Source organism: Periophthalmus magnuspinnatus, chromosome 7 (assembly GCF_009829125.3).
Source record: "Periophthalmus magnuspinnatus isolate fPerMag1 chromosome 7, fPerMag1.2.pri, whole genome shotgun sequence".
In the NCBI taxonomy this organism is placed as follows: domain Eukaryota; kingdom Metazoa; phylum Chordata; class Actinopteri; order Gobiiformes; family Gobiidae; genus Periophthalmus; species Periophthalmus magnuspinnatus.
This window is the reverse complement of record NC_047132.1, coordinates 32,913,210-32,939,602: the sequence shown is the minus strand read 5'-3', so window position 1 is coordinate 32,939,602 and position 26,393 is coordinate 32,913,210. Positions and strand designations below refer to the sequence as shown.

The window sequence follows — 26,393 nt, the reverse complement described above, 5'->3', positions numbered from 1 at the left end:
CTGTATTTTGTCTTTAGTCCCTGTTTTCCTCACACTTGTCCGTTACTATAGGCCTGTATTTAGTACATTGTATTACTATTGTGTTGTACATTTTTACACAAAAGCACCAAAGCCATTTGTTTGTGAAACTCCCGTCTCCCAGAGCAGGGCCGGGCTCCAGACTGATCCTCGTCTGAGCTCACACAGAAATGGGCCTAAGAATTAGCATTTTTATCACTCAGGCTGGAATAAACCAATGGACTCAGAGCCAAACCTCAGGTTTCATGGAGCCGCATTAACCCCGTGTGGTCTGAGGCCCAGTATAGTCTGAGGCCCAGTGTGGTCTGAGGCCCAGTGTGGTCTGAGGGCCAGTGTGGTCTGTGGTCTGAGGCCCAGACCTCGTGCTATTACAGGGCCTTTGTGACTGGGTCTGCCTCTGTCCATGACACATTTCCAGCTGATAGTGTCACAGAGCAGGTCTGAACATGAGGCCTCTGGGCCTGAGGTCACTGTGGCCTCGTTCGCACGTGGTGAGGGAAGTGCACGGAGGAGCATGCGCACTGGTGCCCTCTGCGTGTGTTTGTGCACGTATGTTACACACATTTATTACACACATTTATTACACACATGTCCAAAGTGACTCTGTCTCTGTCTCGTCGTGGACTAAACACAAACCTGCGCTTTTGTTTTACGCACCGTCTGGTTCAGACCAACAGGAGAAAATGGCGTCGTCCGTGCGCCATGTCGCAAAAGCTCAGTCCAAACTGCCGCAGACTTTTCCAAAGACACTATTGCGTAATATTTAGTGGCGCGTTTGGGGCATTTCATAAAAGAGAGAAAAGCGTTTAGTTTAAACTTTAGTGGGATAAATGTGGCCGCTGTGCGTGAGACTCATACGAGTTCACGCACTTTGGGCGTGTTTTGCGCACAGACTTTGCGTTATTGCGACTTTGTATCGACAGAAGGAGACACTTTGTGTGAAACAATGCGCTTTAATCAGGATCACGATTATGTTTCGGGCAAAGCGATACAAAAGACAACCCCCACCGAATCCAGAGCGGGGTTTGCACGAAGTGTGTTTAATTATCGCTTCAGAGGCGGAGGGGCTCATTCTTTTACGGGACGGGCCGTCCTCAGCGCAGGGAGCGGCCAATGGAGGAACAGGGCGAGGAGGACGTCACATGGACCAGCCTATCGGATATGACCCTTTACGCTCGAGCTCGTAGTGTCCCTGGACACCTAACGCTGAGAGGAGGTAAGTCCACCACGATATTTTCACTTTTAGATGAGTTTATATGAAGAGCGGGCGCAGATTGAGCAGAACAAAGCGCAGAGGTTTTTGTGCGTAAAGCTCTGATCACTGCGCTCTGCCGCTTCTGCTGCGCCTTAGTTTCTGTTTTGTTTCGGTTTGTTTTGTCCCGTGAGCTGCACAAAGCCCCGCGCAGCACAAAGACAAATCAGGTGAAGTGAAAAGAAAAGACGCGACTCTCTTTGCTCCAGGTCTGAGTTTGTCAGAGTCGAGTCGTGGCGGCTCTTTTCAGTCCGGTTCTTTAGTGAATCACTGGAGAAAAGCTGTAGATTCTGCTCCACACGCGCCTGCGTAAAACCCCACGGCGCATTACCCTGAGAGAATCGATCCAAATGTAAAAAGAGCCGGTGTGTGGAGCTGGTGCAGGGACGCGTGTTTTTTTTTTTTTAAGTCTCTTCGGGGCAGTGAAAGTTTTAGGTCCGGAACATTCGCGGCAAAATGGACCAACCACGCGAGACTTTGCATGACGTTTTCTTTACATTGAGGAAGAGAAAAGCATCAGCGTGGCCTCTGCAGCTCGGCCTCTGCAGCACCGAGAGCAGAGCAGGACTGCAGCGGGTCAACTACACAGTCATACACGCAGCGTAAAGTTCAAAACAAGAAGAGGCAGGAATTTAGAGCAACAAACCCTGAACTCTGCACTGACACAGGGAGAATATTTAAATGGATCCCCCCCCCCTGCCCCAGACGCCCCCACAGGTCCAAAAGAACAGCTCATGTGCAGCACGTTCAGGACAAAGCCTTTACAGCAACGTGAGACTTCATTTAATGTTGTGCTTTTCAGGTTTATTTTTGTGAGTGTTGAAGATGACAGAGCCACAGGAAATCCTCGTGAACCCAGACTCCACTCACGACAAGAGCAGCCGAGCGTATGTGGTGTCCTGGGTCAACAGTCTGCTCGGGACAGACTTCTCCGACGTCCGGCAGCTGTCCACAGGTAGTTTTTTTTTATCAGTTTTTATCAATGCAAATATAAATATGGTCCCTCCTGGCTTTTATATATATTTTACTGTTGGTTTATTTTAGGTACGAGTCAGTGTCAGATCATGGACGTCGTGGTCCCCGGCTCTGTGGACATGACCAAAGTGAAGATGAGTCCACAGACTGAGGAGGACTGTGAACACAACTTTAATTTACTCCAGGAGGCTCTCAACAAGGGCGGAATTACAAAGGTGCGAACAATATGAACTACAGTGTGTTTTATCTAATCGTTCTGTCTATTAACGCCATGTGTTTTATTTTACCCCAGACTCTTCCTGTGAAGGAGCTAATAACAGGAGATTTTAGAAGCAATTATGAACTGATGAAATGGTTCAGACTTTTCTACATGGCCAATGCCAAAAGATACAAAGTGAACAACCATTCAGCAGCCGCTCAGCCCAGAACCACGACCAACGGCTCTGTGCACTCGGAGAACAACACCGACCCCTCGAAGATCTGCCCCTTCAGCGACACGTGGAAGGAGACTTTTGACTGGGCCCATGCCAGCGCTCTGGGAGAACAGTTCACGTACTGCCGCTTTTGTCACAGAAATCTCAAAACATTTCTGAAAGGCACCATTGACTTGAAGAGACACTCGGAAACAACTCTCCACAAAAAAAGAGAGGCACTTGTCAAGAATCGAGCTCAGTTAAACCGAGTCTCGACCGCTCTGCCCTGCTCCGAGACGGCGCTGCAGTTTATCTGTCACTATTTTAATTACGGTGGGAGTCTGCAGCCCAGAGAGTTTGCCCGCTGTAAACTGGGCGTAAATTACCCCAGAAATATAACCTCTCACTGTCAGAGCGCTCCTTTTTGTTTGTATATATTTGGAGGCGTATCGTTAGAGCAAACCCCGGTGTCTGTCCTGCTCGTGGGTCACTTTGACTCTGACGGGCCCAAATGCTGCTTCCACTTTCTGGATGCTCTGGAGGCGTCGTCAGAGAGCTCAGAAGACCAGAAGGCAGACGCGGTGCTGGGCATTTTAAATAAATTTGATTTGCCCTCAGCTAATCTGGTAGCCCTTTACATGGAGAGTAACGGTGCAGCCTCAGAGCGCCTCCTCTCACAGCTCAGGAAGCTCAGGCCCAAGATGGCGTCTTTTGTCTGTTTGTACACCATGGCTGATAGAGCCTGTGAGGCAGCTCTCAAACAGCTCTCGAAGAAAACACTGGAGATGCTCGTGGACATACACAAGCACCACACCTCCCGCTCAAATAAGAACGACAAGCTCAGCGATCTTTTTGGCTCTGAAATCTCCAAGTGTTCATCATTTCACAATTTTATCAGTAAGAGCATGAATCTGTATGTGTTAGTCCACAGACTCCTGGAGATGTGGGCAGACTTGACATCTTATTTTGAAGCTTGCAGCGCAAAGGATGAAAAAGCCAAATTAATCTGTTCACAGCTGCAGGATCCGAGAGTCAGGGCAAAGTACATGATCCTCACCGAAGCCCTAAAGCCGCTGCACGGCTTCCAAGCTCATTTGAAACTACAAAAGGGAGAATTACTTGTTGATTTTGTTGAAAGTTTGGAACAAGCCAGTAACCTTCTGCAGACGTACACCTCCTGCTTTCTGGAGCCTCAGGCGGCGCTTCAGTTCCTCAAAGACACAGACGTTCAAATTCTTAAAAACGCAGAGTCACATTTACCCAGCGCCAGCATGACATCGCCGGGTTTACGCACGTTTTTGAAGAAGAACTGTTCGGAAGCGCTCACACTCCTGCAACAAGAGGCCTTATCGGTTTACACGGCGTTGACCAGTAGCGTTGCGAGCGCTCTCCCGTTCAGTGCGGCGATGCTACATTCGATCGCGCAGCTGTTAAACCCGCACAGCAGACTGAGCGTGAGCGAGAAAGACGTGGACGATATCGGGGTGAGGTTAGACGTATGTTCTTCTGCAGAGCACAGAGACCAGCTCAGGGAGGAGTTTCTGCAGTACCAACGCGCCGCAGACGTGAAGAGCGAGACGGAGGAGGACGAGACTGAGGGGGGTAACGCTACAGAGGACAAAAGTGTGAAGGAGACAAAGGAAAACACAGAGGTCTCACTGGAGAAACACTGGGTCAAAGTGTTAACCGACCTCGAACCCTCCTCCGTCTTCCGGAAGCTGATTCTGACACTGCTGACCCTTCCTCGCCCTCCGCTAAACTCAGATCACATTTTCGACAAGGTTTGACCAGTAATCATTCTGAAAGCAACACTGTGTAACTTTTCTCACGTAATACGTCACATTAGTTGTCATGGTAACGTAAAATGAAAGCTGCATTAAGCTCAAGTTTGACTAAAAACGATTGTAAATGGTAAGTTTATGTGTGTAGACGTTATATAGATGTAATGAGCATTTTTAGATTGTTCTGTGTTTCTTGAAAAGTTACTTAGTGTTGCTTTATCATGTTGGGTCGTTATGGCACGTTGGCTTGTGCTGTTTGCTGATTCATTCATAAGTGACTTTTCTTAACCAGGTTTTAAAGAATAACAAAGAGTCTGTGGCTGTGCCCGAGAGCGACACTGTGACAGAGAGTGACTCCGAAGTGACTTCAGACAACAGCGCCGCCTACTCCAGCAACTCCACCAACTCCACCAACTCCACCAACTCCGTCAACTCCACCAACTCCACCAACTCCACCAACTCCAGCAACTCCACCAACTCCAGCAACTCCACCAACTCCAGCAACTCCAGCAACTCCACCAACACCCCCAATGGCACCAACTCCATCAACTCTATCAAGAGGAACTATGGATCTTTAGGTAAGATTTAACCCACACAGTCTGTAGAAAATACACTACTACTACTACTACTACTACTACTACTACTACTACTACTACTGCATCACCAGCAACTCCATCAAGAGAAAACTATGGAACTTTAGGTAATATTTAACGTTGTACAGCACTTTGGGCAGCCTGGGTTGTTACAAGGTGCTATAGAAATAAAGTTTGATTGATTGATTGATTGACACTGTCTAGAGAGAATGTGCATGTACAATACTACTACTACTACTACTATAAGACTACTACTACTATACTGCTACTACACTACAAATAGAGTTTCATTATGTCACTGTGTGTTTTCTCAGTGTTAGACTTGAACGGAGTGGACCTGTCCACACTGAGGCCATGTGAAGTTCGACTGAAGAAGTTAACAGGTACAGTTAAATAATATATGTGATTATATTATATATCGTTGTATTTTTTACACTGTAGTTTGTGAAAATGCTGGTTTGTTGATTGATACAAAAATGTGTTTCTAGAACCCGTCGATGGACAGAACGGGCATCGGTGGAAAGAGGTACAGTATTTAATCTGTTTATATCTGAAAAGTGATATTTTTACATATAATAGATCACACCGTCTGTGTGGAGCAGGTTCTGTCTGTTCTGTCTGTGGAGCAGGTCCTGTCTGTGTGGAGCTGGTTCTGTCTGTGTGGAGCTGGTTCTGTCTGGATGGGGCTGGTTCTGTCTGGATGGAGCAGGTTCTGTCTTTGTGGAGCAGGTTCTGTCTGTGTGGAGCAGGTTCTGTCTGTTCTGTCTGTGTGGAACAGGTTCTGTCTGTTCTGTCTGTGTGGAGCTGGTTCTGTCTTTTCTGTCTGTGTGGAGTGGGTTCTGTCTGTTCTGTCTGTGTGGAGCTGGTTCTGTCTGTTCTGTCTGTGTGGAGCAGGTTCTGTCTGTGTGGAACAGGTTCTGTCTGTGGAGCAGGTTCTGTCTGTTCTGTCTGTGTGGAGCTGCTTCTGTCTGTTCTGTCTGTGTGGAGCTGGTTCTGTCTGTTCTGTCTGTGTGGAGCTGCTTCTGTCTGTTCTGTCTGTGTGGAGCTGGTTCTGTCTGTTCTGTCTGTGTGGAGCTGGTTCTGTCTGTTCTGTCTGTGTGGAGCAGGTTCTGTCTGGTTCTGTCTGTGTGGAGCAGGTTCTGTCTGTGTGGAGCTGGTTCTGTCTGTTCTGTCTGTGTGGAGCAGGTTCTGTCTGTGTGGAGCAGGTTCTGTCTGTTCTGTCTGTGTGGAGCAGGTTCTGTCTGTTCTGTCTGTGTGGAACAGGTTCTGTCTGTTCTGTCTGTGTGGAGCTGGTTCTGTCTTTTCTGTCTGTGTGGAGCTGGTTCTGTCTGTTCTGTCTGTGTGGAGCTGGTTCTGTCTGTTCTGTCTGTGTGGAGCAGGTTCTGTCTGTGTGGAACAGGTTCTGTCTGTGGAGCAGGTTCTGTCTGTTCTGTCTGTGTGGAGCTGCTTCTGTCTGTTCTGTCTGTGTGGAGCAGGTTCTGTCTGTGTGGAACAGGTTCTGTCTGTTCTGTCTGTGTGGAGCAGGTTCTGTCTGTTCTGTCTGTGTGGAGCTGCTTCTGTCTGTTCTGTCTGTGTGGAGCTGGTTCTGTCTGTTCTGTCTGTGTGGAGCAGGTTCTGTCTGTTCTGTCTGTGTGGAGCTGCTTCTGTCTGTTCTGTCTGTGTGGAGCTGGTTCTGTCTGTTCTGTCTGTGTGGAGCAGGTTCTGTCTGGTTCTGTCTGTGTGGAGCAGGTTCTGTCTGTGTGGAGCTGGTTCTGTCTGTTCTGTCTGTGTGGAGCAGGTTCTGTCTGTGTGGAGCAGGTTCTGTCTGTTCTGTCTGTGTGGAGCAGGTTCTGTCTGTGTGGGGCAGGTTCTGTCTGTTCTGTCTGTGTGGAGCAGGTTCTGTCTGTGTGGGGCAGGTTCTGTCTGTTCTGTCTGTGTGGAGCTGGTTCTGTCTGTGTGGAGCAAGTTCTGTCTGGATGGGGCTGGTTCTGTCTGTGTGGAGCAGGTTCTGTCTGTGTGGAGCAGGTTCTGTCTGTGTGGAGCTGGTTCTGTCTGTTCTGTCTGTGTGGAGCTGGTTCTGTCTGTGTGGAGCTGGTTCTGTCTGGTTCTGTCTGTCGAGGGCGGGGCTCTTCTTTGATTCACTCTGTAATGGGACTGTGTTGTCTCTCAGGAGGTTATTAGGGGAAGTTTTGGCTGGGAGAGCAACTTACGCCGGAAGCCACAGGCCCGTACAGTTTTTCAGGCTGGTTCCAACACTTGGACCAAGCTGGTAGGAGATGAAAAGGGCCGGGATTCCCAAGATGAGGTGGTAGGTATACCACAAGTATCCTACCGAATACTCATGGGCAGAGCCGGAGAATGGGACCTATTTACAGTAGAGGGTCCCACTCATAAGTGCATTTTGCTAAAAAACTTGGGATGCACCGATCCAGGTTTTTCTGTTCGATACTGATGCCGATACATTGGGTTTAAGTGTCTGCAGATCTCCGATATCAACCGATACCAGGACAGAGGATTAATTTTCTTTAAACACAAACAGTATAAAGTAAAACTACAGAAGAACTGAAAAGTATTACGAAGTGTTTTGAACCAACACCATGCAATAAATCATCTTATTACACCAGTTTATCGACCAAAACGGGATATCGACTGAACTGATATCGACTGAACCAATACCAGCTGAACCGATATCTTGGAAGTCAATACACGATCCACCAAAATGTTCAATATCGACGCCAATATCTGATCCCAGTATCGTATTGGTGCGTCCCAATAATAAACTGGATTAAAACGTAGCAATTTAAGTTAATACTGATAATATTATTTATACGTAGAAGTGGGAAACAGCTAAAATGGGGGTTGAAACTCATTATTAAACACTTAAAATAATCGCTTTTTATTTGAATTCTTCAGGGGGATCAGACTGAGTCACCGTCGGGCAAGACAAGAAGAGGAAGAACCAAACAGGCTTATCAGGTAGAGTAAAAAAAAAAACACTACACAATACTTCACTTAAAGGTTTTCAATTAACATATTTTAAAACGTTATTATTATTATTATTTACCTTTTCTACTCTATTTTGAAGTAGCCACTGGACCAGTCTACCCATTTCCGCATAATAATCCACGTTTTAATGTTTTTTTTCTCTGTTAAATGAACGTCAGGACGGTAAAGGCTTCCTGACCGGGGAGCTGGTGTGGGGGAAGCTGAAGGGTTTTACCTGGTGGCCTGGAGTCGTGAAGGCCTGGAAAACCAAGTCGTGTCCTCCAGGGATGAGGCGGGTCGAGTGGTTTGGAGATGGAATGTTCTCAGAGGTTTGATGAGACTTTTTTATATATTTTAAACGCAGTAAAAGTGATTATGAACACAGAATTGTGAATATAAGTCTTCGATTCAAAGTCTAATTCCACGTTTTATGGTTATGGAGTGTTATTTTTTTGCGTGCGATCTAGAATACACATTTCTTTAATACTTTACGAAGATGTGTTCACAGGTGAATCACACTGTTTTCAAATGGGCGTGATTGACAGGTGCGTTAGCCAATCAGGGGCAGGTCCGTATCAGAAATAATAAAGTAAATAAATCTCACATGGGGCTCTAAAACATGGCGGATTTCTGTTTCTGTTAATCTGAGGTGAAAGAAATGTGATTTTATTTGTAAATCAGAGGCGACCGATGAGCTCCTTTGTTTCACGTGTCACTGAAATAAACAAATCTGATTGGACGATCACGTTTGACGACTGAAATCAATCTGTATAAACACACAGAGAAAGATCAGTTTGGATTTACCAGGGAATTGCTTTTTTTTTATTATCTGTAGAACAATTTCCTGATTTAAAAGTAATTAATTCTGCATCTAAATCTAGAGCTGTGCAGTTAATACTGGGTTTGTTTTATTCGACAGAGCAACGGCCAATCTCTGTCTGTAAAACACGTGAGTTCAGACACAGAAAAGTGACTATTTTAAACGTTATGTTAAATCGCGGTGATTAAAGACGTGGACTGTTTACGTTCTGGATAAGACAAAGTGAAAATGAATGGATCAAAATGAGGAGTTGTGATTTTGCCCAGTTGAAAAATAGAAATATCTCGAAGCAGGTCGTCTAACCGGCCAAACAAGTCCAAACAACAAGTGCAAACACAGACTGGATAATGAAGACGGCGGAGCGAGTGCGACGTCACCACAGCTCCAGTCAAGTGAAGCTAATCGAGGCTAGCAGTTATAGCGGCTAATTTGGAGCAAAGTTCTGTGAGTGTCATAGCAACCAAAGAGCGAATCCAGAGCAATCAGTCAAACCTGTTGCTAATGCTAACGGGAGCGACCTCGGGGAAAGAAGGCGCCCGATTTGTCTGTTATTGTCGTAACGTCTGGGGGATCAAAGATTCAGACTTCAGAGTTTATTGCGACGAAGTAGACGGTAGAGAGCGGGGTCGTACGAAGTTGGGGCGGAGGCTGAGGTGTTCGTACCAGTCAAGGAGAGCTGGGTCGGAGGCGGAGGTGCAGGGTAGTTCCGAGGAGCGAGATCTGGCAAAAAAAACGAGAAAAAAAACAGCTGAGTACAGACGTCATACGCACGAAAAACTAGACTGAGCCAAGCGGAACTGTCCCACGGAGGATACAGGGTAGAAAAACAGACGATCTGGCCCCGTGTGTAGGATCCTCACTCCCTTTTCACTCCCGAGGTGGAGGCTTGATCGCTCATGGGCTGCAGGTGTGTAGTGGGTGGTGCCAGAGTCTCTGCCCAGAGGAAAAACAGCACAGAAAACTAAAAAAAACCAACAAATCCTGACAGTTATTGATGTTCATATCTTGATTTACAGACACAATAGTGAAATAAAAACCCCAGGATCATGTAGAGGGTTAATACGAACATTTAAGACCAGAATGAGTCTGAAGCAGCAGGTACAGAGAGAAGGGACAGTTAAAAAAAAATAAAAATTAAAAGAATAAATTTTTTTAAATAATAACAAAAAAAGTAATAATAATAATAATAATAATAATAATAATAATAATAATAAAAAACTACTAAAAAAACAAAACTCAAAATAACAAAAAAATAATAATAATAATAATAAACTAAAAAAAAAATAAAAATAACTAAATGAATAAATAAAAAATAAAAACCCCAGGATCATGTAGAGGGTTAATACGAACATTTAAGACCAACATGAGTCTGAAGCAGCAGAGACAGAGAGAGGGGACAGTTAAAAAAAAAATAAAAAAATTAAAAGAATAAAAAATTTAAATAATAACAAAAAAAGTTATAATAATAATAATAATAATAATAATAATAATAATAATAACAATAATAAAAACTACTAAAAAAAAACAAAACTCACAATAACAAAAAAAATAAATAAAATAAATAAATAAATAAAAAAAATCAAAATAAGTAAATGAATAAATAAAAATTAAAGTAAAATCCCCAGGATCATGTAGAGGGTTAATATGAACATTTAAGACCAAAATGAGTCTGAAGCAGCAGGTACAGAGACAGGGGACAGTAAAAAAAAATTAAATAAAAATTAAATAATAACCTTTAAGTTATAATAATAATAATTTAAAAAAACTACAAAAAACAAAAACAAAACTCAAAATAACAAAAAAAAGAAAAGAAAATAAACAAAAAAAAACCCAAACAAACAAAATAACTAAATGAATAAATAAAATAAAAACCCCAGGATCATGTAGAGGGTTAATACGAACATTTAAGACCAAAATGAGTCTGAAGCAGCAGAGACAGAGAAAGGAGTCACAGTTTTTACTATAAATACATTCTGTGGATGAAAACAACTTAAATTCTAGTAATTGTAAGTTATGATTGTTTTTGTTGTTTTGCAGATCTACACAGACCGACTGATGCCGTTTAGTGCCTTCACCGTCTGCTTCAACAAACACACTTTTGAATGTTTACCAGTTTACAAAGAGGCCATTTTTCACGTTTTAGAGGTGAGGGGAATAATACCCGGACTGAGAATGAGAGAATATTTTGGATTTCACAAACTTAAACACAGTTATTGTCTTTAGTTTGCAGCTGAACGATGTGGGAAGTCGTTTGGCGTTGGCTTGGACAAAGAGAGCGAAGTGAAGGAGATGCTGCGTTGGGCCCATGACGGGTTTCTGCCCACGGGAACAGACGGGTTTATGCCGCCTGGTATGTCAAAGTTGTTCATGTTAAATCAGACCTGTTCTGCAAAATGGATGTTTCAGAGGTTTGAACCATGTTAGTGATGTTTCCTTCACATTTACTCTCTCAAAAATGTATTTGGAGATATTCATGTTTGAGTAATGTTTAATTAATTTTCAAGACGCCATTTTGTCGATCAAACCGTTTTCACCTCCACCGGTACACGCTCACTGTGACGTACGCACTTCCTTTCTCCAGTTTTATTTTCTTAATTGGTGATACACTGGTCCCTCGTTTATCGCGGGGGTCACGTTCTAAAAATAACTCACAATAGGTGAAATCCGTGAAGTATCAGCTTTATTTTTTACATTATTCTCTCTGTTTTTGTCTGTAAAACCCCTCACCACACACTTTATACACTTTTCTCACACAGGCGTTAACATTTTCTCACATTTCTCTCTCGTTTAAACTCTCTCAAAGTTCAAACCTTCGTAGGCGTCTTTGTCGGTGCAGAACGTTTCATCGACATTGTGGGTTTTGTCGGGGAGAAAACAAATCGCAAACGTACAGCACTTCAGAGTCACACTGAGATCCAACGTTTATGTAAATTTGTCTGAACACATTCTGTACTGGACAGGAGACACGGCACGGAGGAGACTGATGGACAATGGTCTACAGTCCAACAGCCAATCAGGACGCACAACACAATGATCTACAGTCCAACAGCCAATCAGGACGCACGACACAATGGTCTACAGTCCAACAGCCAATCAGGACGCACGACACAATGGTCTACAGTCCAACAGCCAATCAGGACGCACGACACAATGGTCTACAGTCCAACAGCCAATCAGGACGCACGACACAATGCACGTTCATATTCTGCAAAAAAACATGTGAAATTACACACAAAAAAATCTGGTAAAATCCAAAGACTGCGAAAGGTGAACCACAATATAGCGAGGAAACTCTGTACTCGTAGGATTCTGCAGCGTCGCGTCGTCATTTTGGTACAAATGGAAAAAAAAAAAGTGCTGCTCTAGTGCGACGTGCGTCTGTCCATAGGGGGCGCTACAGCAGGCGGCGCTTTGTTGCGATGACGATTAAAGCGACGTCAGCTCCACTGGACACCACAGTTTTCTAACGCGGAAGTCAGCAGATTTGTTTCTTTTATTAAGTCGTTTTAGATGAATGTTGTGATTTAAAATGTGTAAATTATAACAGAAGGATCCACAGGTGTCAGAGATTATAACTAAAGAGAGACACAAGCACAAAAGAGCTGGTTTAATCATTTCAATTTTCGATCTTTCTTTTATAGAATCTTTGGCAACTGACGATTCTCCAGACTCGGACTACCAGCCCCCAGCCAAAAGAAAGTACGTCTTGAAAAACAAAGCACATTTGGCCTTGATTTCCTCCAGCCGACGTAAGCTTTTCTGCTAAAATACACTTTATATAAACCTGATTCTCAGTATTCGACGTTACGTGATATTAATCTGATTGTTTTATTGTAGAGACCATGGTGGACAGCCTCAAAGACAAAAAGAATAAAGCCAAAACTCTCGAAGGTAAAATAATCTTTGAACGAAATGCTTGAACAAAAAATAAGTTCTGATCCGTTACAGATTTTTGTTTGACTTGTGGAACATCTGAGGTGGATGTGCAGCACCCACTGTTTGAAGGAGGTCTTTGTACTAAATGCAAGGTAATAACCACGATCTGCCTCTCTCTTTCATAATCGTCTTCATTCCGTCCAGTATTTGTAAAACTAACCCCACATCTGAAACCGAACCCGTCGCTATTAACGCGCCCCATCTGCCCGTAACGTGTGACTGTAGGAAAACTTCACGGAGACGCTGTATCGTTACGACGAGGACGGATACCAGTCGTACTGCACCGTCTGCTGCGCCGGCCTCGAGGTGATACTCTGTGAGAACCCCAGCTGCTGCAGGTGAGCGCCAGCGATCTACATATTATACAACTAGGGACGGGACGGTAAACAATAATATCGTTTATCCTGGTAAAAAAGGGTCGATAGTAATTGTTCATGGGAGATTTTATATAATCGTGATAATCGGCAACAATAATGTGCAGAAAAAATTACTTATGCACAGGAGAGTCGACGGTGGGGACAAAGGGGTCTGTGGTCCCGGGGTTTAGGGGGCCAGAATTGGATTTTCTTCCTATTAATATGTATTAGAGGGGGCCCATGTGAGATTTCTTGGCCCGGGCCCCCAAATTTCAATTGACGGCCCTGCTCATCCAGAATATTCTTCGCTAGATCGAAGTTGTTTTCACTAATAACAAAGTACAAGGCTGTAACAGTTCTTTAAAAATGAAAGTTATTCTTAAGGTGAAAATTATTCATGTCCATAACATTTTAAACTGTCAGTAAATATCACACAAATTTCAGCTCCACCTACTTTTTCCGTAAATGGAACTAAACTGCGGTTTCTTTGTGGTGGCGTTTCCGGTTAAGTAGGAATCCCGCTCATTTCAATGGAGGATTTTGGAAAAGTTTCGCCACTGAAATATGATATAAAGGAAGTTAATTTCTGTTACAACAAGTGAACACTGCCCCCTGTGTCTGGGAGGCTTTAAAACGCCTCTGCAACCCGTGTAGAACGTATTTGCTGTCAAAATCAGCCCCATGCAAAATAATAAAACCTGAATAACGATGGCAGCAGAATAAATTGAATACAACTTTGACCTTACTCAGCCCCGCCCACTTTTTCCATAAATGTGACTAAACTGCGCTCTCTTTGTGGAAATCCCGCTCCTTTGAATAGAGGATTTAGGAAAAGTTTTGCTGCTTGAATATTATAAAGTAGTGTTGATTTGTGCCACATGTTCAGTGTTTATGTGCTACAACAAGTCAACACTGCCCCCTGTGTCTGGGAGGCTTTAAAACGGCTCTGTCCCTGTTTTTTTTTATTCATTTAAACCCAGACACACATACAATTAAATCATTTTTAAATACAAGATTGTAGATCCAAGGGGACATACTGGTTTAAATAACAAGACAGAAGACACGGGACAGTTTGAAGACAACACAAAACAATAATAAATAAAAATAAACTATGATTTCGGAGGGTGTTTGTCCACTGATCTGAAGGTTGGCGGTTCAAATCCTGCTCTCAACATAAACATTGGTTGTAGACGACACAAAAAAAGTAGTAACAGATTAACGCTGTTGTTGTGGCAAGACACTTAACCCCCCTCGCCCCGGTGTGTGCGTACAGTGGTGTATGAATGTGTGAATGTGTGTGTGAATGGGTTCCTTGATGTAAAGCGCTTTGACTGACTTAACTGTGGAAAAGTGTTATATAAAAATGTGACTCTTTACCATTTATACAAGGGCCAGTGTGTGGAAATATACAAGTTTTTCATCGCATTCATCAGTCTTGATTTTATTCATTTAGAGTTTGTATAGAAGTATAGTTGCAGTAAAAGTGTATTTCATAAAAACATAAAAGTATAGATCTTTTATTAGGGCCATATAAAGCAGAAATACTCCAGTTTCTTCACCTCAAACCACATGTTTTTACTGACAGTGGATTGGCTGTGGACCCTCGATTAAAAACGTCTCATCAATGATTAGAAATGAACAAATCTCTATTAAAATTGGAGTTTTTTTTTGTTTGTTTTTTTTATTTGTCTTGGGCAAATGGACATCTTTTCTCTTTGCATAGCCCAGGCAGCCACAATCAACACAATGATACAAGAGACAAGGAAAAATAAACAAAAACAGACAAACAAAACACACACACACAAAAAAAAAGAGTATCTCCGATTGCCCAAAAAGGAGTGGGAAGAAGAAAACTTATTTAATCTCACCCCCTCTGTTATTATCTCTTACATTTAGCATAATTTACTTCCTTTTCATGATTGTATTACATGATTACATTGGGGACTATGAGTTAGTCTCATGCAACTTAAGTGTTACATCATATTGGATAAGGCGCCAACAATGGTAAGGAAAATTATTAATACCAACAATGATAACGGACAATAAATACAACAATGGTAAAGAAATGGTAGATACAAAAAATTGCGTTGATTTAAAAGTGTCTCCTGTCACAGATGTTTTTGTAAAGACTGCGTTGAGATCCTCGTTGGTCCCGGGACGTTTGACCAGCTCAAAGAGGTGGACCCTTGGCGCTGTTACATGTGCCAACCCTCAGAGCGCCAAGGCTTCCTCAAACTCAGGCCCGACTGGAGCGTCCGACTGCAGGACTTCTTCGCCAACAACAGCGCGTTTGAATTTGTAAGTAACACAAAAGCGAATTCTAAACATGTATGAGACACATAAACCCTTTGGCACGTTGTTAAAATCCAAACGTGTAAATGTTTGAGCGATAGAACAGCTTTTTTCAGACGGGAATGTGCAAACGGGGGTGAACCGCTTAAGCGTGGCCAATCAGAGCGCTGCTTTAGGCTCTTACGTCTGTGTTGATGATATGAAAATACTTTATTATTACACACGGGGTGCAGTCATCTCATTCTGTCACAAAGTGCTGTTTTTACACGCAAAATGCACTCATCTACAGGTTTAAATATCTGTGTTAAATGGGGTTAATTTACAACCACAGACTGTATAAAGGAGTGGACAAAGTGTGAGGTTCTGTGTGCGTCTGGTGAATGATCCGACTCAGAAGGAACAGGCAGATTCCACTTGGACGGTTCAGGAATGTTTATTTAGGAGGAGTGGGCAGGTGCCATCGAGGGAATGATTGTTAAACAGGTCATTTTGTGGTTGTGTATATGTGTGTGTGTGTGTGTGTGTCATATAAACGCACACAGTTGTCCACGCGAGACTTGGCAACATGAGGCTCTGCTCCTAACACTGTAATAATACTGCACTGAACTCGCGGAACTACAGGAAGTACAAGAGCAGCAGGTGCATCATGGGTAATGCGGTCCACTAGACTTTTAACACTGAGTGAGTCTGACGTCAGCTCCAAATGAAGCTCATCGAGGCCAGAGCAGGTACAGCGGCGAATTTAGAGCAGAGTTCCATAGTTGGGATTCTGACCACGAGTATCATAGCAACCAAAGAGCCAATCAGGAGTGAGGATGTTGAAGGTAACGCCTCTTCTCACCCAAATCCTTGTTTTAGCAGGGCGCAGGGGCTATCAGACCTGTTGCTAACGCTAACAGGTGCGATCTCGGGGAAAAAAGGACCTGATTTGTCTGTTATTAATGTTCATATCTTGATTTACAGACACAATAGTGAAATAAAAACCCCAGGATCATGTAGAGGGTTAATACGAACATTTAAGACCAAAATGAGTCTGAAGCAGCAGGTACAGAGAGAGGGGACATAGTTAAAAAAAACCCAAAAGAAAACCCCTCAAAATAACAAAAAAAACCCCAACCCTAAAAATAACTAAAAAACTAACAAATAAACTCAATAACAACAAAAAAATAAAGAAAATGAACTAAAAAAAAAACTTTAACTTAAAACAACTAAAAGAAATTATAATAAAAATAACCCTCAAAATGAAAAAGACACAACTCAAAATAACTAAAAAAAAAAAAAAAAATCAACTAAAATAACAAAAAAAATTTAAGAAAATAAACTAACCCCCCCCCTCAAAATAACAAAAAAATTAATACAAATTATAATAAATATAACAAAAAAAACCCCTCAACATAAAAAATAAAAAGTAAAAAAACCCTCAAAATAACAACAAAAAAATAAAGAAAATTAACAAAAAAAAACTTAAAACAACTAAAAGAAATTATCATAAAAATAACCCTCAAAATGAAAAAAGACACAACTCAAAATAAAAAAATAAAGAAAAATACACTAAAATAACAAAAAAAAATTAAGAAAATAAACAAAAAAAAACCCCTCAAAATAACAAAAAATAATAATAAAAATTATAATAAAAATAACAAACAAAAACCCCTCAACATAAAAAAAAAAAGTAAAAAAAAACCCCTCAAAATAACAAAAAAAAAAAAAAAAGAACACGAGGATCATGTAGAGCAGGTTAAGATGAACATTTAAGACCAAAATGAGTCTGACAGACGCAGGTACAGAGAGAGGACACAGATTTTCAATAGAAAGTGAATTGGAGCCAGAGTTGATGGAGCTGAATTTGACATAAGCTCACTTCTTATTTGGAACGCGGCGGCTAGCACGTTAGCTATGTCCATTTGTATGTACAGTCTATGTTTACAACACATTTTTTTCTTCGCAGGAGCCTCATAGACTTTACCCGGCCGTCCCTGCGGCTCAGCGGAGACCGATCAGGGTGCTGTCTCTGTTTGACGGCATCGCAACAGGTTTGTTTACACGAGCGCAAACGTGACCTCAACTTCACAACATAATAACACGTGATATTTGACGACAGGATACCTCGTGCTCAGAGACTTGGGATTCAAAATCGAACGTTACATTGCGTCGGAGATTTGCGACGACTCGATCGCTGTTGGAATGATCAAACACGAGGGAAAGATCGAGTATGTCAACGATGTTCGCTCCATCACCAGGAAACACGTAAGAACACAAAAACATTCATACATGTGTTATTATACAGTAGCTTAGTTGGTAGAGTGTATTTTCTAGATTATACGTTGCTCTGGAGTATAAGTCGCACCAGCCAAAAAATGCAGAGTAAGGAAGAAAAAAAAACACAAAAGTCATATTTTATTTTACATAATCCGAGCCCAAGATCAGTCTGGATTTGCCAGGTTGAAACTTTTCGATTTTCTTTGTTTCTTTTTTGTTCTGTCTATCTCTCACTGTCTTTTTTTTCTTTCTATCTTTCTTTCTGTCTCTCTGTCTTTATTTTTCTATCTTTCTTTCAGTTTCTTTTTTTTTCTTTCTTTCTTTCTATCTGTCTTTCTTTCCTTCTGTCTTTCTTTCTATCTCTCTTTATTTTTCTATCTTTCTTTCTGTTTCTTTCTCTTTCTATCTGTCTTTCTTTTCTTCTTTCTGTCGTTTTCTTTCTCTCTTTCTTTCTGTCTTCTTGTGTTTCTTTTTTCTTTCTGTCTTTCTATCTGTCTCTTTCCTTTCTGTCTTTCTTTCCTTCTTTCTGTCATTTTCTTTCTTTCTTTCTTTCTGTCTTCTTGTGTTTCTTTTTTCTTTCTTTCTTTATTTCTCATGGACCAAGTACAAACTCATGAATCTCACAAAAGAAAATCTGTTTTGTTCCAGATTTATCTCCTGTTGTTTTCCGTCTGCAGTGACACAATAAACACACATTTCATTACAATTACATTATTTTCCGGAGAATAAGTTGCACAAAAAATGCATAATAATTAAGACAAAAACATGTATAAGTCGAAAATATATTTTACAAAATCTGAGCCCAAGAACAGACATTTTATCTTTAAATCAAGTTCTAATAATAATAATAAAATGTGGACCAACAGGCTGAATATCAGTACATCACGCTAACGTAACACATTTATATTTATTCAGCTCCATGAAGCACAGACAGAACTGAACACGTGTCTGGTTTGTTAACGTAAGATATTAACAGTTAATCAGATAAATAAAGAAGAAAAAACAACAAGTTTACTCTGGATCTCACTCCAAATCAATAAATCCACTGAATTCTTCATCCTCGGTGTCGCTTCTGAACAAATCCACCAACTCCAGAGGAAGATGAAGCGTCGCTCAGGAGAATATGATTTTATTTTAGGGACGTTTTTCTTCAGTTTTTCTCAGATGTTTTTTTTTTAATCACTGTAATGTTGAAATTTTAAATGTTCAGTGGTTCAGGAGGAGGAGATACTGGTACAAGTTTAGAGCGAAGAACGAAGATGTGACATTATATAGTTTAATAATTTCACGTCTGAGTATAAGTCGCACCCCTGACAAACAAAAAAGTGCAATTTATAGTCCAGAAAATACGGTTTAAAGTTTGTCTGCGTACACTGGGGGCGAGTTGTGTTTGTGTGAACGTGTGAGTGGTTTCTTGATGTAAAACGCTATAGAAACGTGACAGTTCATCGTTTATTTACAGTCGTGTCATGTGATCTTACAGTTGTCCGAGTGGGGGCCCTTTGACCTTCTGATCGGAGGGAGTCCCTGCAACGACCTCTCCATAGTCAACCCGCTACGGAAAGGATTATTTGGTAACGTCTTTCATGATTTAAATGTGCAACTGTTTTCTGCTGCCGGCTTGTCCCTGTGAAGCTGTTGCCTGGAGTGTTTCGTAACGTGGCATTAAGTCTATCGCCATGGAGACAAGCAGGCGACACCGACAAAGAGAAGTCACAGGTTAAGGCTCATTTATGCGCCACTTTCTTTCGTACGTAAACGGATCCGTGCGTTCTAAGCGTAGTAACTGTCACTGTATTTACACGTGTCTAATGTCAAAGCTGTGATCTGTTAAACAACCACTAGAGGGCGCACTCAGTTGAAATAGAGCAAGAAATAAACAAACATGGAGGCGCCCACGGCAGGTTTTAGATCACATCTGTTGGAAAAGAGCGAAGAAAACGAGGCGAGAGAAGGATTTATGTGTTTTTGCAGTTAGTTCTCGTCGCTTTTTATTAAGTTTAGAGTCAACTACGGAGCTGTGTTCGCTACAGCCCCCAGTGGTCAGCTCATGTACTGCGTCAGCGCTGATATTACAGATTACAGACAGACAAACGCAGAGGACAGAAGCCTCCCGTGTCTCCGTATGTGTCGAGAACATAGCTCATAAACGAGGCCTTAGATCAGTGGAAATGCCAGGTCACAAGAGGAACGCGGGGATATTTTTTAGCAATAAAAACACTCCTGTAGTTGAATAAACTGTGAGATACATCGGTTAAAGGTCCTATATCGCACAAAATTGATTCTTGTGAGCTTTAAAACTTGTTCTAATGCTGTTACATCCTCAAAAACAGACCTGGAGGTGTGTTCAATCAATCAATCAATTTTATTTTTCACAATGGTCAAAGTTTAGTAGGGAACACACACACACACACACACACACGTAGCAACATACACATCTGCAAAACACAACTCCAGGTCTGTTTGTGAGGAAGAAACGACATTATAACACATCAGAAAACGGCGTAATATTGGCTCTTTAAATGCCAAACTGTGGAATATTCCAGGTAAATCAATGACATTTCCACAGAGACAAGCAGGTAGTGGGACCTTCAGAAAAGTTACATCGTGTACCTTGAAATCTTGTGCGTTTCATGACTCTGTTCTTCCTGTAGAGGGCACTGGTCGGCTGTTCTTCGAGTTCTACCGGATTCTCACTCTGCTGAAGCCCAAAGAAGACGAGGACCGGCCGTTCTTCTGGTTATTTGAAAACGTGGTCTTCATGAGCGGACATGACAAGGCGGACATCTGCAGGTTCCTTGAGGTACAGGAGTAAAGGAAGTAGAAGCTTTCGTATTTGTCGTGGTTGGGTGTAGTTTGGTCCCGGTTTGGTCCTGGTTTGGTCCTAGTTTAGTCCTGGTTTAGTCCTGGTTTATTCCTGGTTTGGTCCCGGTTTGGTCCCGGTTTGGTCCCGGTTTTGGTCCCGGTTTAGTCCCGGTTTAGTCCCGGTTTAGTCCCGGTTTTGGTCCCGGTTTAGTCCTGGTTTGGTCTTGGTTTGGTCCTGGTTTAGTCCTGGTTTAGGCCTGGTTTGGTTCTGGTTTGGTCTTGGTTTAGTCCTGGTTTAGTCCTGGTTTAGTCCTGGTTTAGTCCTGGTTTAGTCCTGGTTTGGTCTTGGTTTGGTCCTGGTTTGGTCTTGGTTTAGTCCAGGTTTGGTCTTGGTTTGGTCCTGGTTTAGTCCTGGTTTGGTCCTGGTTTGGTCCTGGTTTGGTCCTGGTTTAGTCCTGGTTTGGTCCTGGTTTGGTTCTGGTTTGGTCTTGGTTTGGTCCTGGTTTGGTCCTGGTTTAGTCCTGGTTTGGTCCTGGTTTGGTTCTGGTTTAGTCCTGGTTTAGTCCTGGTTTAGTCCTGGTTTGGTTCTGGTTTGGTCCTGGTTTAGTCCTGGTTTGGTCCTGGTTTAGTCCTGGTTTGGTCCTGGTTTAGTCCTGGTTTAGTCCTGGTTTAGTCCTGGTTTAGTCCTGGTTTGGTTCTGGTTTGGTCCTGGTTTAGTCCTGGTTTGGTCCTGGTTTAGTCCTGGTTTGGTCCTGGTTTGGTCCTGGTTTAGTCCTGGTTTAGTCCTGGTTTAGTCCTGGTTTGGTCCTGGTGTTCTTCATGGCTCATTGTTCAGAATCTAGAGAAACTGAATTTCAATGAGCTCTGCCGATATTTTTCTACCGATACGTGGGACCGATTTTAATCATTTTCCCCAAATTGTTCCATTTAAATTGTGTCTAAACCCACAGCCCTTTGTTTTACCAAAAACCTTGAGTAGAGCTAAAATGTGCAGATAAAGCTCTGTAGGCCGCAGGTCGACAAAACTAAATATCGGTCTGTGCTGGAGATTTAAGGCCGATATCTGATGCATTAAAAAGTGTAAATATCGGCCTGACATATCGACCAACAGATATATCAGTCTATCGCTAGTGTTACGTTTTATTATTGTTATTATTATTATTATTAAAGCTCAAATGACTTTTTTTTTTCTTTCCAGTGCAACCCTGTTCTGGTTGATGCGGTGAAAGTTAGCCCCGCCCACAGAGCGCGATACTTTTGGGGGAATGTCCCTGGAATGAACAGGTCAGGATGGTTTTATAGATTTAGGATTTATTCAGTGACAGTTACTGACGTGTACTAACGATTTGTACTTTTCACAGACCTCTGGCCACGTCTCTGGACGACAAAGCGAGTCTCCAGGACTGTTTGGAGGTTGGACGTGTGGCCAAGGTGGGTCTGGAGTCACAAATGTGCTCCTCTTCTTCTACTACTTCTATTATTTCTAGTACTTCTTTTACTACTTCTACTATTACTTCTTATTTATTTATTATATATTTATTTGACAGGGACAATCCAATCTGACATAGTTACAACATGAACATTGCAGCTGATGTGATGCATATAGAGTTTATAGCCAGAGCTAATTCTCAACTCCCGTCCCTGGTTGGGCTTCTCCACAATTCACCAATATGCAAAATATATTAAAACACCTGCAAAACATCAGCCAGTTCTTAACCCTAGAGGTGAACATTTTCAACTCAGAAATGTTCTTTATTTCAGTGGGCAGTGAGTTCCACAGTTTGCAGCTCTGATATGAAAAGGCGGACTGTCCAAAAGAGGTTCTGCGTCGTGGGATTTTACAGATTTCTTGTTTACGCTGCCTCTTGTCGCTCTGGTGCCGTTTAGTCTTTGTATAAATGTACTGAGTGATTCTGGGGCCAAGTTATGAATACACTTAAAACATAATTTAAGAAAACATAAACTAGTAAAACTTTCAAAACTTAATAGATTATATTTTTTAAGGATGTGACGACTACTACTACTACTTCCTCTTTTTCTTCTACTTCTTCTACTACTTCTACTTCGATCACTTCTAGGACTTCTACTACTTCTTCTTCCTTCTACTTCAACCACTTGTTCTTCTTCTACTTCTACTACTAATAATTTTCATTTTCTGTTTCAGTTTGACAAAGTGCGGACGATAACGACAAAGTCAAACTCGTTGCGTCAGGGGAAGAGTGGACCTCACCCTGTCCTGATGAACGGCAAAGAGGACAGTCTGTGGTGCACAGAACTGGAACAGTAAGAGTCAGATATAAACTCATAAAACACACGGCGAACAGTGAATGTTTTTATTTTGTACTCGTGTAAATCAAACTAAACAAACTAGTGATGTTTTTTTCGGTTCATAAACATTTCCTGTTTTCCAGGATCTTTGGTTTTCCCAAACATTACACCGACGTGAACAACATGGGGCGTGGACAGAGGCAGAAGGTTCTGGGTCGTTCCTGGAGCGTCCCTGTGATCCGCCATCTTTTCTCTCCTCTGAAGGATTATTTCGAGTGTGACACTGTGAACTAAACCAGCGTCTGAACCTGCCGGAGCCTCAGAGTCTGACAAACCCGCGGCTGTTTCAAGAAGCAGGTTTAGGCCAAACTCTAGACTTTGTTAACCCTGAGTCAGTCGCCATGGCAACGCTCTGTGAACCTAACACAGTGCAGCTTTAACTCAGAGTATATCCAGAGTCTGCTCCTGAAGGGCAGCTCTGATTGGTCAGTCGCACACGGACAGGCTTCACAGAGTTTAATGATTTCACTTGTTTTCATTTGTATTTAAACTTATTTTTCTGAGGTGACTTAAACCTGATGCCTCGTCTCATTTTGCTCTAAAGTGTAAAGAGCAGATCGTGAGGTTCATGGATCACTCTTGTTCACTTTAAACTGTGATTTATGTCAGACACATTTAAAAACTCAAAAGCTCTCAGCATCGTAGATATTAAAATAATAATGTTAAACTTTTGAATAATAGTTGAATGTTTTTAGTAGCTGCTGTATAATGACGTAGGACTTTTTAATATTCAAACTAAAATAGGACAAACTGAAACCTGATCCACAGTCACATGACTTCCTGTTCCTCTAAGATGGCCGCCTCCTCTGGTTTACCGTTGCCATGGTGACTCCTCTTTTCCGGGATCCATTGATACAATCTTGTGCCTTCTGCTGCATTCGGGGTTTTCTGTCTGAGTTTTCTAACTTCGCACCAAACCTGCTTCATGAAACAGAAAACGCGAGGAGTTTACTCTTAAACCCTGAACTTCCTTTGTGAAACGGCCTTGATCCGCACTGAAACACGACCAGCGATTTAGATAAAACAGGTAAACGTCTTAGGATTTAAAGGTGCTCTGTAAATCTACCTCAGATTTATTTTAATATAAACTCTTTAATCGAATCAGCTTTAGGACTTTTTAAAATTCTCTCCACTTTTTTTCAGTCTGGTAGTTTTTCGTCTGCCGAGTTTGAACAAAGAAATCCTAGTTTTTTAAAAATCTTTAACTTAAATCTTTTGTGATTAGACCTGACACGACAACACATTCTGAAGCTCGACGTGTTGTTACAGAGAAAAACTGCGATAAATAAATAATACTTTAAGCCACGGATGCAACAACAATAATGTAAGATCATCCCAGTGAAACATTTTTAAATAAACAGGATCATTTAAAGGCCTGAGCTGCAGAAAATGAGTGTCCATAAAGTGTTTTTATAGTTCAAAACAAAATATATACACTGGTCCCTGCTGGTTTACTGTAAAAAAAACATAAAACTTGCAAAATTACACCAAAAAAATCTACAAAACAGGTGAAGGGACAACTGTATTCCAAAGACAATTGATCAGATCTCTTAATCCGACTTCCTTTTGTGTTTTTAAAGTGTTTTACCTTATTAAATACTTCTCTGTACTGGACTGTGTTTGTGCCTCATCGACGGTTCAGTCACATCTTTATCTTTTCCTTTAGTTACATTAATGTCCCGTGTTTGTTCGACACGCGACGTCTTTACCGCAGCCTCATAAAACCAGGAAACACTGCGCTTTTTCTCTCGAGGAGGAGACGTTTCTTACAGGTTCATTCAAATCATCATCGGGATGTAAGAAAAACAAAAATGCAACGTGATTAAAAACTTTTGAGTGCAACAAAACAAATGTAATTAATATATTTTATCAACTGCCTTTGTGTTTAAACTTTAAAACTGTAAAAAGACTTTATGGACACACTGTTTAATGTTTGTTACAGGTCAATAATGAGTCATACAAGTCAGTTTTTCTGTATTACAACAAAAATACGCCAAAATCTGTCAATTTTTACAAAGAAAGATAAATATTGAGCCAAAAAATATCTATTTCCAGCTTCATTTACGGAGTGATCGCAGTGACAGGATGTGCTCTTGATGCTGTGTGTGTATTTACATTTTTTTTTACTTAGTTTTGTGTGAATTTGGTGATTTTTGTGCAGATCGCTACGACGACACAATGATACAAAACCGTGCCTGTTGTAAATGTTCACTGTGAGGTCTGAGTACTGTATAAACGCTGCAGGAAATACACATCCAAACCAATGCAGCGTGTTACTAATAGGAAGCCAGTGGTGCTAAACGAAAACACGACATAAAGACGCTGTATTTGTAGATTTGAGGCTTTACTTTAAAACTGTGTGAATGTAAAACGACCAAGCTTTTGTAGATCTCGTGTGTCAAAAACTCTCAACTCTCTCGTACAAAGGGCTGATGTTTGTATCTTATCCGTTTTTGTTCTTAACTCAAAACTGGTGCTATAACTTATACATTTTAAGATCTGTGACTTTTTTGATTTGTGTGTTTTGTTCAAACGTAACTCCTGATGTTTTTTACTGTACTGTAAGTTTCTAAACCTGTACCTCATATTGTTTTTTTAGGTTGTTACCGTGGTGCTGTTGTTTTTTTGCATGTGAGCCTCTGAAAACCCTTAAAAACCTCTGCCTTAAAACGTCTGCTTCATTTTATTTCCCCAAAACGCCTGGGATCTAGAACACACACTTTAACACAATTTACTTCAGTGTTTTACAAAGATGTGAGGCTGGTCACCGGAGAATCTCCTGTTTTCATTGGATTAGCCAATCAGGGACAGGCATGGTCCTCTATATCGAAAATAATTTAAATAAATGTCACAGGAGGCTGAAAAACAGTTTAGATTTCTGCAGAATCACTGAGCGAACTGTGAATCTGAAGTGAGAGAACTTTGTCTTTGTAAATCACAGGTGACCAATGAGCGCGTTCAATTCACAACTGTCACAGAAAAGAACAAATCTGATTGGACGATCACGTTTAACCGGGTTTGAGACACAACGGACGACGTGGAGACGAGACTGATTCATCTGTAAATCTGTATCATGGACCTAAAGGTGGATTATGTACGTACTTGTCCTAGAATGTTCCACAGTGTGACATTACAGTTGCCGAGGTGATGCCACCAGGCCATGTTTCAAATCAGATCTGTTTTTCAACATAAATAACATAAATAATGCGTGATAGACGTTATATGCCGTACTGTGAAACATTCCAAGCAAAACGAAAACGTCGCCATGGAGACAAGCAGATGACAGATCAACACAAAAAGCTCCAGGTCTCAAAAATGTGGTTTTCTCAGTAAAAAGCTTAATTAAAAACACGATGCTGTTGTCACGCTGTTAACATGGAGCAAGAATATGTTTTTAAATGTATTTATTAAACAATATGTCAGGGGTGTAAAAGTAAAAGTACAGATACTGTAGCAAATAAAATACTGAAGTAAAAGTATCACAAAAAAAAATAAAAAATTACCTGTTTAGAAATGTACTTAAAGAGTAAAAACTACTAGTATTTTGTCCAGAAAAAAGCTTCAAATGTGGTGATTTTGATAAAGTTTTGTGCTGAATTTT

At 41.5% G+C, this 26,393-nt stretch overlaps 1 protein-coding gene across 1 annotated transcript; it reads left to right on the top strand.

Moving 5' to 3' along the window:
* Positions 1 to 1,131: 1,131 nt before the first annotated feature.
* dnmt3ba (DNA (cytosine-5-)-methyltransferase 3 beta, duplicate a) lies at positions 1,132 to 25,487 on the top strand. Its single transcript, XM_055222771.1, has 25 exons — positions 1,132 to 1,234; positions 2,088 to 2,225; positions 2,315 to 2,460; positions 2,538 to 4,439; positions 4,732 to 5,017; positions 5,347 to 5,415; positions 5,521 to 5,558; positions 7,182 to 7,319; positions 7,925 to 7,987; positions 8,176 to 8,325; positions 10,854 to 10,961; positions 11,040 to 11,166; positions 12,458 to 12,565; positions 12,654 to 12,707; positions 12,765 to 12,844; positions 12,978 to 13,090; positions 15,223 to 15,406; positions 17,349 to 17,433; positions 17,502 to 17,647; positions 19,143 to 19,233; positions 20,314 to 20,462; positions 21,663 to 21,748; positions 21,826 to 21,895; positions 22,629 to 22,747; positions 22,876 to 25,487. Exons 1-25 carry the CDS (start codon positions 1,132 to 1,134, stop codon positions 23,024 to 23,026), a joined length of 4,704 nt encoding a protein of 1,567 aa, XP_055078746.1. The 3' UTR covers positions 23,027 to 25,487.
* The last annotated feature ends 906 nt before the right edge of the window (positions 25,488 to 26,393 follow it).

What these genes read in the sequence shown, in the direction of transcription:
- dnmt3ba (XM_055222771.1), top strand. Translation starts at nt 1,132, where the DNA reads ATGGAGGAACAGGGCGAGGAGGACGTCACATGGACCAGCCTATCGGAT. An exon ending in CAGATCACATTTTCGACAAG is followed by an intron (nt 4,440 to 4,731) that starts GTTTGACCAGTA and finishes TTTCTTAACCAG; the next exon opens with GTTTTAAAGAATAACAAAGA. An exon ending in ACATCTGCAGGTTCCTTGAG is followed by an intron (nt 20,463 to 21,662) that starts GTACAGGAGTAA and finishes TTTTCTTTCCAG; the next exon opens with TGCAACCCTGTTCTGGTTGA.